We start from the raw sequence: 13,982 nt of genomic DNA on the forward strand, positions 1-13,982 counted from the left end.
GGACATGCTGGTCGCCTGGAGGAAACACCTTACTGCCTTCACACTCCTGTCGCAGAGGACAGTACGACTTTACCCCCAGACCGCCCCGTGCCACGATTGCTCGTAGTGCGGAGTCTCGCTGCTCCCCTTTGGCCTTCCTGGCATGGTTATACCTTGTGGAACGAAGTTCCAGCCAGTGTAGCCCGCGGGATCATTGCAGCACGCAAGCCCGACCACCACGTCAAGGTGGCAGCTTTAGGTCGAAGACGACTACTCACAGCAAGTTTCGATGCCAAGAGCAGGGGATAAGTGGGTAAGTTTAATTCCCACCCACCCAACGATGGGACTGGTAGTGGTCTGCCCTTTCCGCACCACTTATAGAGGAATACATTTTTAGATTTGTTGCAAAGTACTACGTGGAACCGAATCTCAAGATTACTTGATGTCAAAAACAAGCGTCTTTCATAGGACACTGTTTAGAGTTCGCCTTTTTTCATTGTCGCCGTTCCACTTGATCTCTGAAAATACGTACTTAGTTACGATGAGTACCTGTAAGTAAAACGTCGAAGGTTGTCGCTATTTAGCCTTAATGTGGTGTCATTTGGGTCGTCTGTCGAACGATTAACTGGGAATTCAGTTTTAACGTGAACTGAATGCTACCACAATACTACCAAAGCGTTATCCATGTTTTACAGATTCTGAATGACATCCTTGGATGGACCGTCGAAGTCCTCATCAAAGAATTAAACAGCGCGTCAGAAAGTGGGTGGAATGGACTAGTCTGTCCAGAACTTACTTCAGGGCAGTCGCAGGGTTTGTGGGAGAAAATCTCACACAGACCACCAACTTAGGGAACTCGTTGGGGGAGCATGAACCAAAAAACAGTTGTCCCCCTTACTTATAACCTCTTCAAAGCTAACTTTTGCGATAATCTTGTTCTACGCCAATCCAACAATAACTTCGAAAGAGTCGATTGACCGGTAGCACTGGAATACAAACAAGTCTCTTCATTCAATGGAGAGACAGAATTAAGCAAAACTGCAAATTACACAAATGGCCAGGCATGAATTGTGAACAGATTCGAACCGCGGATACCAGAAAATTTAAACATTCCCCAGCCCATCAAACGCAAATTTGGCTTGCCCCCCCCCGCCATGGGAGATGGCGTGCAGCAACTGAGTGGGGTAGGGAGTTGGTTGGGGTTCGAGAACTTATGGCAGACAATTGTGATTCACAGACGCTGTCGGATGATCAACAAAGTCAGGAAAGATAATCACTGTTGCCTGTAGAAAGAAAATCTGCGCAGTAGAGGGACCCACCACATTTGGCTGGCTGACCCATTCGGCTTTAATAGCATGGGCGAATCCAGGCTAGTTTAGCCAGCGGGATCATGGGAATTCCAACCATCACATCTTGGTAAGAGATCTGAGGCTGGTTTGGAGGCGGATGTAACAGGGGAATGGAAGGGCGTCAATTAAACGGTCTTCCAAACACTGGCTAAGATGACAGTGAATAACATGGGTTCTAAGGAGAAATCATCCGAATGCATCCCGGAAAGACCTCTGGGGAGTTCTCATAACTTCGTCGCGTCCGTTTTATCCTCTCTTTCTTTCCTTACGCCCCCAGGTTCAGCCTTTTACTAATCATCATCATCATCCCATTCATCAACAGTGCGGTTACTGTATTAGTGTGGGCGACTTCATAATCTTGTCGGGGTGTGTTCAGAAGCATCCCAGTGTTGCCTAACTGCAACCAAACGCAAACAAGTAAAAAAACTGCTATAGCAATGTAAAAGTAAGATATCCGTGATCAAATCGAAAGGTCCCCGCGCGAAGGAAAACATGAATCAAAATGCTACCACCGTCTGTAACTTACTTAAAGCAAGTAGGCGCTGTCGGTCGGCGTTTCGTGAGTCCCAGCAACAAAGACTTTTCGTAGCTTCATCCGGAAACAGAACTACAGTATGTGAGTGAGATATACGAAAAAGATCTAAATAAGTCTCCATAAAAGTCTAATGGATGTTGGTAGGCAGTAAAAATAATTTACTCCTCAAACTGGAAGCAAGAAGCTTTGTGTCAGTTCTTGCAGACAGTATGCACAAAACCAAAATTATCATTCCAAGCAGTGATAGACCACCGCAATTGCTCATGGCACCTTCTTGATAGATATTCCTGTTCGTTCTTGTTTCTTTGTATGCGCCCCTTATTTCCTCACCTTGAAGACACATGAGTTTACTCAGCCTCAATTTAATCTAAGTGTAAACCTTTCAGTGTTTGGCTGCCGCAAAAGCTGTTGTGCTCACGATGGTCAAATTGGAAACATTGCTGCAAACGTTTCATAATCGAGATGATTTGTGAAACTGCGATGCGTCATGGTTAAGCACCACGTCAGAGTCCGACGAGAGGTTTGCGACAAAAATGAACAAACTCGGAAAGTAGGTTGGCAAGTAGTGCTGGGCATGAGTTAACGTTGAAAGATTTTCAAAGGACTATTACTGAAGCCCAGGAAAGCGCAGGGGTCGAGAAAACACCCGCGCCTTAGAACCTGTCAGCGGTTTCCTTCTTACGTTTCAGAAGCTTTATGCAATTACCTTTCACGATTCCTACGCTGACAGTCCACAACTAAGATGCCTCGTTGTCTCTAATTGTCTATCCAATGTAGTGGAAAGGCGCGGAAAGTGAGTTACTTTATAGCTAGGACTTCCAGTCGCTAGTCAGTCGTTCAACTGGCATAACTGCAGACCAGGTGAGAAGGCATGACAAGCTGCAAAAGCGATCAGTAAATAGGTGACTATCTGGTTGAAAGCAACAGATAACATTCAGCTTACCGTAATCCTCTGTGTGATTGAACACTGCCATGGATCGATGCGTCTGGTGCCCAGTAGTCCCGGCACCGGTGTATGTGATGAGACACCGACCTGTAGCTATTTCCCAGAGCTTCACAGCACTGTCTTTGCCCGAACTGAGTATATACTGCATAGTAGGAGGACAGAAAATGACATACAAAGCGGTACACCACGAATTAGTCTCCTGTACCGAGTCTTCACTCTAAAAAAAGCCGAACACTGACGAAACGCATAAACGAGTGATACAACTGACGTGCTCTGGCTGAGAGGTTTCATGATGGATGAAACAGTCCGAGCACCAAACACTATGTCTGCAAGGATGAAAATCAGTCAGAAGATTGCTCAAATCACATTTGAGTTCCACATCAAAAAGCTATCCAATCTCCATAAAGTGCGACTGGAAAAATACAGTGAGTTTTTTCGACTTACGTTACTGGTGTGAAACTTCCTTATCTGAAGTAGGACATGCCCTGCAATGAGTCTCCAAGCTCAAAGTGAGCAACTGCCGCTTGACGGCTACGCGTCAGAACAGATGTACACTGTTCAATCATACTTCTGGCTCGTCACCCTGTTGTTTGATCTACTGAAAGTCAAGGGATACATCCAGTCGTTCTACAACTGGTATGGAAGAACTAGTAGTTAGACGGAATTATATTGGTTCCAGAGTAAAACTAGACGAAATAATGGAATGCCAGGAGCATTTCCAAGGTGACAGAAGAGATAAAGGTGTGCTAACTTCTCATTCACTTGCCGCTCGGATTCGGTAGACCGGTGGGCCTAGTGTTTTACTAATGTAGTGTGCGGAACTGTGTGGATGTATAGTACCGATAAAGTTTGCACATGTTTCTTTTAAAGAAGCATTGCAGGTTTGAACAATCGCACGCCTCTGGTTTCGTCCATCTTGGATTCGTTTCGATAGCTGTGATGGCGTTCGACCGACCCACAGGAGGAGGAATAAAATGCCAATGAGTCAGTCAGCACAGGAAGCTTGTCTTTTAGCCATCGAACATGAACGCCTCAGTTAGAAAATATTACTCCATTATTACATTGCGTCACTAGGCGGGTCAGTATCCGTCAATTGATCGACGGCTTACGTTGACGTTCCACACTTTAGTTTGCAACCAGTCTTCATCGTTGCTGACTTGGAACCCGTCAAGTTTTCTTCAAACATTTATTGAGAAGAGACATCTGTCATTCGTTGCCGAACCTACGTACTAAGCTAATTTTTACGCCAATAAACATAAAACTATCGAAATTAGTATACTGTCCAGCACAGGTTGCTTTGTGGGACTATCCGGTTGTCATTTGAGCATTGGGGGCGAGATGGCTTAAGTGGCTAGAGCGCAAATTTACTGACCAGAGGGTCCGTGGTTCGAACCCGATCTCTACCTCTCGACTGTCTAGGCTTGGGCAACCTGGCAGCATCCCAGCCCTCGTGCTTCCTTCGGGTGGTATGGCAGCTAGTCACCGGAAGGGTGCTACAGCGGAACGACTTATTTTTTATTATTTACATACATGAAAAGCAAGCTACCCCGTTTTTTTCTGCCACCACTGTATGAACAACAAATAACGTACCCAGTGTTAGCTTTTACTTAACAATGGCAAGGACGTCAACAACCCAAACTTATCAATAGTTCATCATAATCAGTCACCCCTAAACCAGTTCGACTGGGTAGCGAAGAATGGTCCTAAGAGAGATCTGACAGCCACTTCATCTTGCTGTCCACAATGCTGGTACTCATTCCGTATGTTGAACGTGCAACGCAGTAATGGCCCGACTAGACTATCATGAATATCAATGTTCGATCTGATTAGTTGATCCAGTAATGTTACGTTAGGGAATAGTGACGTTACCTCCAGAAAGATCTTTATTGAACCTGTACTCTTTGATTTCGTCCACCAAATGAGAAGTATTCTTCAGACTTAACTCAGCTACAAAACTCGTGTGCACAAACTCCAATTTCGTGCTAACCAATTTAGTAGGCACTGGTCATCAAGCAGACCCAAAAACGACTTCAAATTCATGTATTGAGCACCACCCCGAGGACCAAAGGGTACAGACACCATGCCTGGAACAGAGGCACATGATTGTTCAAACGCGCAATGCGTATTCAGAGCAAAAAAAGGTGCAAGTTTCGTGATTACCATGACCCCGAATAGCTCCCACAGTGAGGACAGAACAGGTGCAAGGCACACTAAATCCAAGAAATATGATGGTGACAAGCCAGCGAAACCCCCTTTTATGCCATCTAGTCAGGGGGGCATGTATTCCATCATTTTGCTTGATTTTGTCGTGGAGCCTTTAATAGTTGCGTTCAACTGCCCGCTTCGCGCCTGTAACAGTAATCTGAGGAACCAGTCGAAGGCGATACAATTATTCAGTATGCGTTCTACAATTGATCAGGTTATTTAATGGATTTAATAGGTTTTCACGACTAAAATTACGCTCCTTGGTGTATCGCCGTTTGCGGAGTGAAAGGAGACTCAAAGGTAGACATCAAGCGCAGCAAGGGATGGTAATACATTTAAAAAAAGCGCCCGATTATTCAGCTGCAGGTGAAAAACTGGCCATAAACGAGGCTGATAAACAGCATACCTATTCTCAACTTTTCCATACGGATAGTAACGAAGTTGAACTACTCAGTTAGATGGAAACGTGCCTGTTATATAAAGAACGAGAGCTTCCGTACGGGCTTTGATACTATAAACGAAAGTGTCTGGCGTATGCTAGTTGTGGGTCATTTGCAGAGATTGTATGTTTTAATTCAAGCGCGGCGCCTTGATAGAAGTGTTTTCCGTCAATCGCTCAATCCACTGAATCAGATTGAGGTTAGGAAGATTTCAGTGCGATTGCACAAAATCGCGTTTCTGCCTCGTTTGTCCAAACACAACGTTATGTTCTAAGTTCTAATAACCACCCAGAATATAGGACAACAGCCAACGGGATTCGAACACGAGGGTAATGGCAGCATAACAAACATCTGCCCAAAACGGAAGAACCTGCTGACCAACCTTTCCGTTGCGAGAGAACATTGCAGAGCATACAGGCGCACCGTCGTGTGCAGCCTCGAAAGTGTTCACGCATCGACAAGAGACTCCGTCCCAAATCTTAAAGTTCCCATCCATTCCCGCAGTAACAAACGCGTTCCCATTGGGTGACCACCGAACCATGTTGACAGAGCTTTGGTGTTGATCTTCTGGGACAGCAGACACATAGCAGCGACAGGTTTGGACATCATACAACCGTACTGGGATGGGGTGAAACAGATCCAAGGACAAAAGTGATTGAAGTCGAAAACTAGTAGTTTTTTTACAACGTGTAAGGAACTCTTGTTGATACAATTGATTAGTGTGAAATCTAACCGTGAACACAAGCAGTATTATAGAAAGCTATTTAATTGAATTCGACGTCAGTTGGGGTGGATCCTTTGCAAGCAAAGAAAATAATATATTTTCGTACAGTTACATTAAACAGTGTGAAAAAAATTCCAGACACTGATGGACGGGTTAGATACGGACAACGGCAACTAGAAGCAGTAAAACCTAAACTGAAATAACTCCGTTAATGATGCATGGAGGGTTAGTGGAGTTCAAAATGAACATGTCACATGTGTTTGAACACTCTACAGTGTCTAATCAAGCAAGCACAGGCATCCAACAGTCTTCATCGATCTCCACAGTCAAATAGAAGCGTGCATCGCGTATATCATGTTTTCTTATTCGTAAACCTTGCTGCTTTCCACCGAAAGTTCTACCCGAGTTTATAGCTGACGGTAGTACACGATAGCCATTCACAACAGCTTGATATAAACATATCGTTGGAGCTTTGTGTAATCACTAGGATAGATAAGCCCACAAATGGATCATCACAAACGGTACAAGCTTGGTTGTGCTGTTTACATTCATATGAGATTTACGTGTGGATGAGGACGAGTTCTTTTAGGTAAAAATATATACGTTTTAGATGGTGGGACACGCCCAAGGAAAAGTACAGTGTGAAAATGATGCCGAAAGCCAAAGGGATAGATTACTAAATCCAGTCCTGTGGCGTACGACAATCCAGCGGAATTGGAAAAGACAAGCTGGAGAACCAGAGTAACTCAGTATAAGAAAGATGGCCGGTCCCACAAACTTACGGGTTTTGTGCTGAGTACCCACCAGCAAAAAGTTGCCCGATGGATGGAAATGAAGAGTCCGAATCGGTGAGGCTTCCTGTAGAGGAGAAATGAAAGAATTCAGAAACAAAGAGGAAGAAATTGAAAAAAATTAGGGTAGGTAGAAAGACTCGCAGTTGAACTACGATAAGTGTCCCGACTAAGATGGTGCTAGCAATAATATATGAGGCGTTGCCAGTTGGTAAGCGATACCACAAAATGTGTAGGCCGCAAAAATACCTAAGTTAGTCACAGTATCAATCGGCACAACTCAACAACTATGGATAATACTACCTGCGAGTGTGGTGTTTGGAAATGAGCGCATCTAAGCTAGTATGACGTACATAACTAGTGGCACAGTCAACGATAAAATCTCATGATGGGTGGACACATGGCTGACATTTGTAAAGCAGCAACAACCGGGTTACGTAATCAGTGTTGTTTAGCAGGTAGGAAAACAAAATGTGGTTGATGAGAATCATACAATCTCTGATTACGACGCCTTATACCAAATGTGTCTTGGAAACACGGAACTAAACCTGGTCCTCACACTGGGTACCATCCTTTGAGGGAGAGATGAAAATTTGAAAATTACACACCACATATAGGAGCAGCGTTTGGCGTTAAAGTCTCATGGATACTGAGGCAGGATGGAAGTAAGGTTGATGTGCACATGAGGAGTACGCTCCAGGAAGGGCGAAACAAGTCGTCAACTATCGAATAGTTCTCATAAGTAGTGTACACCAAGATTATTGTGTACCATCATTCTGTCAAAGAGTGATCTTAGGAACCCTAAGTTTAAAGGTCCAGGTATAGATAACGGGGTTCTAATCGTATTACCGACAGCCACAGTTGGATATTCTGTGAAAAATCGCTCTCCTTTCAAGTGCAGTAGGTTGAGTTTTTGTTTACAAGCCCTTTTTGAACAGTGAAAAAACAGTACTGTTGACACAGGAAACATCCTGGCTTAGGTTTGCTTCCCAAAACTCAAAAGACGACCGAAGTGACTTGATACTTCAGAGAAAACAATATCAAGGATCCGCCTAAAATGTATCAGTTTACGGGTTACATACAGCTTCAAGTGTTAAGAGACGTGTTGATTAAACGATCGAGATTAACTACACAAATAATTCAACCGTCTATGCAAGTAATCTTCGGTGTGCGGTGAAAAATGCTGATCGACCAGTTACGGTCAACCATCCAGTCCAAGGAACTCAAGTTTTCTTTAACACACTCAACTATTCCATGGCTTAAACTTGTAATTGGCAGAAATAGCACAGAGGGCACATGTAACGGAAGCCGTCAACACGAAGCTGTGGCTTCTATGCAGTACCAAACCAAACAACTCAATCTGAATACCAACCTAATTAAAATACCGTGATGTCATTGCGGGACAGATGAAAGTTGTTGGCCATTGGCTCCACACTGGCCATTAGGGAAAGCCAGTCACAAAGCAAACGCTGCAGAATAATGAACCACAAGGTAGGAACGAAACGCGTGACAAAGATTCCTCAACTTTCAGTCCTTTTAGGTACCACAATTGGAGTTTCATATCTCTCATCATGCCATCAGTTATCCCGAGGACTAAACAATCTCTGCTGTGAAGTTGTTTCCAAACAGTGCAGGAAAGGAAGAAAAATAGGTCGAGTCTATTACAAATTCGCACAAACTACAAAAATATTGAATGAAACTGATTCGTTAACTGAGGAACAAGCTAGTCGTGGTCAGACCACAAAATGTTGGCTTTTATTACTCTTATGCAATCACGTGACCTCTCCCTTCAGTAAAACAGCTTGTTAATTTCAGAACTGTAGACGACTCGGTTGGATTGGAGAAAATCAAGTGCCGTGTTACGGTTCTGTCAATGAGGGGTTGAAGAGCATAAGAAATACGTGGTTTTATCGGAAAGCGACAACTGATCTCACAAGCGTCGGCACTCCTATCCAGATAACTCAATTTACTCCTGTTTCATCATTACGACATAGAGATACTCCGAAAAATCCCATATTATTAGCTGCTAGACTACGCAGTTCTTCACAAACCTCCTCCTGCGCAGGAAGATATGAAGAGATGAACTAGAAATATGCTTTAAGCATAAAGTAAATTTCAACTAATTCTAAAAAGCAATCCAAACTGAGAGTGAGAAAGTTCTATCCAGGGGGGAATGGTGCTGAAAACTATACGCTACAGTAGCATTCGGCCGAGGATCGATTCGTTGACCCCGGTTTTCCATCAATAGCAAGGAAAGGCTAGAAAAGCTCCTGAGGGTTGCTATAAGCGGTGGTTCCATCATTGATCACGATCCGTTCGTAAAATGACACTAAAGTAGTACTTGAAACAGGGTTGTCGCCATATAGTTGAACTAGGTTACGTATACCTAAGGGTTGCAGGGAGTGTCCAAAAACCTAGTTAAGATTGTACCGTTCAGCTGGATCGCAGTTTTGCGGAGCTATTTAATGCATGTGCGTCCAGTATTCTCTTGAGTGGCCACGAATAACAGCTAACTTTATTCCCAGCTTGCTTTTGTAGTTGCTTAGAAAGGAGGATCCGGGAAAGGTGATTACACCTATGGGTTGTAGGTGTTCCTCGATTGGAGCCACCAATCGCAGAGAGACCAATGCACACGCTAACGAGTGGTCAGAATCGACATGGGTAGACCAATATGGACGGCAGTCTCGCAGGCTGCCCCGCGAACTACAACAAATCCTAGCGTGGTGAAGTTGTGTCCACCATTGCGCAACTGAAGGAGGATGCCAAAATGTACAGCGACATTTGTGATGTCAACAGCCTATGTGTATGAGGAAGAGAACGTCATCTGAAATCAAACTCGACATGGATTAGCTCGTAAGCTTGACTAGTAACCCTAGTTCAGCACGTCACTTTACTTATCATCGTGATGTTTAACATTATTATCCCCCATTAAACTTGGACATTTCAGTAATTTAACGAATTCCCATCAAATGTGGCCGCATAACCGTGAATTGCACTAGCAAAAGACGCGTCATCCCACCATTCTGTAAATAAACCCCTTCGAACCACAATCACCCTTCGTGGATTCAGGATGGATTCCTATCACCTCACAGGTATCAGGCCTAACACTAAAACACTGGCAACAAAGAGAACAAAACGGCCAGTCCAAAAACAAACAAGTCGCAAAAAATTGCAAAGAATGAAACGCTACGCCTAACATGGACTGGGAGTTTCCTACATAGGTTAGAGCACACACTAGAAAATCTGACTGTGGGCAACTGTAAGTCATGAATAGCAACAGTGTGCAACAAGCGAAACGGAATTACATTCTGGTCACCAGGTACAGTCACGTGCTCAACACAACTGGCAACCATTCGAAGCAGTGTATGAAATGGGAGGTAAGGAGGGCAGAGTTATCGATTAAAGACATTTGTCCAAGTGAACCAGAATCATAAAATTGTTGCAGAAGTCACGTGGTTTTACAAAAGGGGTCTTCAAGTAGCTTGCAATAATGGACTAGATATGAGATGTGACAGGCCAGAGAAAGCCAGTCAACCACAAAAAATGATGAAGAAACGGGTTGGCTGTCACAAAACGGAATGCACATAAGTACATGATGAAAATTCGGCCATAATGAGTTACACATAAGTGAAGGCGATTCTGCGATTAACCCATTCTTGGTTTCTGTCCATTATTGCCGATCAACGAGTACAAAAGCCTTCATTGACATCGTGAAACGATATGTGGACTCATCCGGTGGAAAGACTATCCTCGAAAGAGAGCATCGTTTAGAAGAAACACTGTCGGTTGGTCCCCTGAAGTTTCTTCTGTGATTTATGGTCTGCCTAGAGGACTGTTCCAAGCAGATGCTCTCCAGAGAGGCAGCATCGACAGGACAAATAAGCACAAGCTGTCGATCAACCACCCACAAATGAATGGCAAGAAATGTCAACTATTATCCGGAAGATCGGGGATTCTGGTCTCCAATGTTATTCCAGAGCAGCACAGTGCTGATGGCGCCAAGTACCAGCAGGGGCAATCTTTTTCGGCGACCCATAAGTTCAAACGTGAAAGCCCGAAATCGCCTCACCACTCAGTCTGAATCAATCAGCTGTGTGGAGTTGATTCAACCAAAAACGGAAGATTATGAATTTCTTTCATTTCACTCGGAAAGTATGAGTGCTGAGAGACAGCCGCTGGATCCAGAATCGGCAACATTTGGGAACAATGATAACCAATCGGCCCTTGAACTAGGAATAGCTCAGCGGCAACGTCACGAAATGTGAGTGTTATTCACATTCAAATGCGTACTCACGTTGTGTCGTTGAGTATCTCTCCAAATGACTGCTTATGAGTTTATTTACAGACCACATTATTGGTATTTTCCAAGTGGAAGCGAAGCTCCGCAAGCTCTGTTTGGATCACTTTTTATCGCCCTCCCTCAGATCCGAAACAATGCGTTCAAAAACCAAGGAAACGACTGTGTGACGTTTAATTGGATCTCCTGGGACATGCACTGACGACAGATCTGAGAAATGATACACCACTGCACATCAGGTGCCTCATTTTCTGCATACATTGACTGGCTATAGTAAGAGTAAAATTCCGAAATTCAATCTTTACGTGAATCCTTAATCGCAAACAATCATGGAAAAATTCCGGGACAAACCGGTATATTTCTTTGAGCTTTCTTTACAGAAGGATTGGAGAAATCGAACAGCTTGATTGTATAGTCCTTGCTCCCACTGACAAGTATTTGAAGTGTAGGATCAGGATGGAAATCCACGCAAGTAACCTCCTGAAATAGGAAGAAAAGCGGTTTACAAGATCTCATGGTTAAATTTGTAAGATTGAGCTAATTTTTGGAAATGAACGCTCATCTCGATAGGAGAGAATTCACTCATGTTCTGCTTTTTGACAGACACCAGCGTTAAGCGAGCTTCGGACCAGTTGTCAGCTTTTCGAGCCGAGTGCTTCCATAACAGAGATTGTCTGAACAAAAAGTTCGCTTAACCAGTCCTGTCACTCGAACTAGAGCGTCTCACAGTCAGCCTAATTACGGAAGGAAGTCACTGATTTTGAAAGAACTGACATCACCCTCTGGTTATCAAACTACCGCGTAAACATTAATTGACCATCGCATTTGTCTAAAGGCTAGATAAGCACAGTTCTCTCTACCGCCATTAGATAAACCATGATACTGATTGAAATGCTTGTATGGTCAAACAACTCCACAGCCGACCACACCTTTGATAAATTGCGCTATCTTTGAAGGTTCTACTTAGGTTTATCTTACACGCTAATCATTCGATCGAGGTCACTCAACTCTTGACTATCGACCGCATGCCCAATCGAACCCAATAGGTCGAAGTGACAGAAAACGAACAACACTATTTACACAGTTCTCGAAGGAGCAACAGGAAGCTTGGTGAAACTTGCCGAACGCATGGATCAAGAATGACGTTGGTAGTAGCTTGTGAGAAAAGTGCACTCAAGCTCCGTGTCCATAATTCACTAGTGTTTAGTTAGCGAAACCAAGGAAATTTATATACTGTTGGATGATCCACGTGCTGCGAAATTGGAATGGTATGTGGCTCTTGACCAAGAAACACAAAATTAACTATTGGTAAATAGAAACGGTTACAGCTTGGAAACAATGACTGGAAGCACCCGAACAACTGGTATCGACGTAAAAGAGTCGGCGTAAAACACAAGGTTGTAGATAATAGGAAAGCTTGAGATCTGCAATTCTTCGAATGGTAAATGCATTGATGGAGATGAACAAATCATTGAAGACGTAGCGCAGTGAATGACTGCTTTGCAGTAAGAGTGCATGAAAAGAACAAAGTTTCAAATACAGTTAACGCCCCCGCCCCCAGGAAAAAAAGCTGGAGAGACTCCAAACACGTTGTTTCGGTAATCTTGTTTCATCTGCGGGTCGGAAAGTTTTCCGGTGCTTAAAGAAGGAGTCTGTCTACCGGGAAGATTTACGGGCAATTCAGACCCGGTAAGACCAACACCTGAATCAGGGTGAGTATTCGAGAAAGACCAACAGTCAAGACTAGAGACTCACCACTGATAGTTAATGGCCACGTGGTCAACCAAGCTTCATTGTGATTAACGAGCACCAGAAGTCGGATGGCTCAATGGCACCTACTCTTTAAATATATTACCACTCGTGAACCACTGACAACCAGCTGTATTAGGTCTTGCATCCAGGCTAAAAGGCCAAAAAGTCGCATCTCTGAGGAGTTCAGATGTCGTCCTTGTGTATTGAGACCTTCACCGAATAGATCAATGTTCAGTATCTTGTGTGATACATGGTTGCTACACAGAGGGAAACTACAAAAAAGGGACAGCTGGTATGCCGGCTAGTTTGGGTGCTTAAGGAAACGGACAAACGAACGGCATGCGGGTGGCTGTTCAGGGAGATCAAACCGTGTAAAGAAGCCTCAGCTCGGAAATCAAAGGTTATACACATGCCAGTGCAATCAATTGAGGCAGCTTCGGAATCGGTTGAAGTTCGTAGCTTATAACGCGCAAACGACGAAAACGGCACAAGATCGACTATCGCACTTGGATACTGTGTCTGTACCTGTATTTATTGACAAGCTAAGGAATTGGTCAAGAAATAAAAGTGGGAACGCGGAAAATGCCAGAAACGGTGTTTTCGCCTAATTGCCCCACCGTACGTAGATCAGTTGTGGTTGAACCCACATTCCAAATGCTTAATTATTTTCTATTATATGATACTCAATCCTAGCTGTGGTCACCCATTATTTGTGCACAAAATCCAATGAAGCTTAGAGTCAACTTGAGTCCGAAGATGGGGACTTTAGAAACCACATTCAGTGGAACGCATTTGAGAAAACCCTTCCCAAAACCTGACTAAGGAAATATCAAATGAACTCGGTTGCCTTAGACGGTTAGTCAAGAGGAGGATATAAGAACAATTAGATCAGAGGTTGCCAGTTGCGGACGTCAGGCACCACAGAATAAACGATTGCTCTTGCCGTTCATTACACAACACAGCT

At 43.8% G+C, this 13,982-nt stretch overlaps 2 protein-coding genes across 2 annotated transcripts in view; one reads left to right on the plus strand and one right to left on the minus strand.

The window, feature by feature from the left end:
• T265_02687 (hypothetical protein) overlaps positions 1–6,858 on the plus strand; it is a gene marked incomplete at both ends in the record, with an annotated part of 10,351 nt that extends 3,493 nt beyond the window's left edge. The window contains 2 exons of the mRNA XM_009166989.1: positions 56–292; positions 6,789–6,858. Of these exons, the coding sequence (XP_009165253.1) occupies positions 56–292; positions 6,789–6,858 (307 nt within the window). The remainder of the gene's footprint in view (positions 1–55; positions 293–6,788) is intronic.
• Positions 1–13,982, minus strand: part of T265_02688 (hypothetical protein) — a gene marked incomplete at both ends in the record, with an annotated part of 28,950 nt that overhangs the window by 4,947 nt on the left and 10,021 nt on the right. Inside the window, 5 exons of the mRNA XM_009166990.1 lie at positions 1,855–1,935; positions 2,807–2,951; positions 5,837–6,072; positions 6,961–7,036; positions 11,618–11,746. Of these exons, the coding sequence (XP_009165254.1) occupies positions 1,855–1,935; positions 2,807–2,951; positions 5,837–6,072; positions 6,961–7,036; positions 11,618–11,746 (667 nt within the window). The remainder of the gene's footprint in view (positions 1–1,854; positions 1,936–2,806; positions 2,952–5,836; positions 6,073–6,960; positions 7,037–11,617; positions 11,747–13,982) is intronic.

This window comes from Opisthorchis viverrini (genome assembly GCF_000715545.1).
Source record: "Opisthorchis viverrini unplaced genomic scaffold opera_v5_34, whole genome shotgun sequence".
NCBI classification, from domain to species: domain Eukaryota; kingdom Metazoa; phylum Platyhelminthes; class Trematoda; order Opisthorchiida; family Opisthorchiidae; genus Opisthorchis; species Opisthorchis viverrini.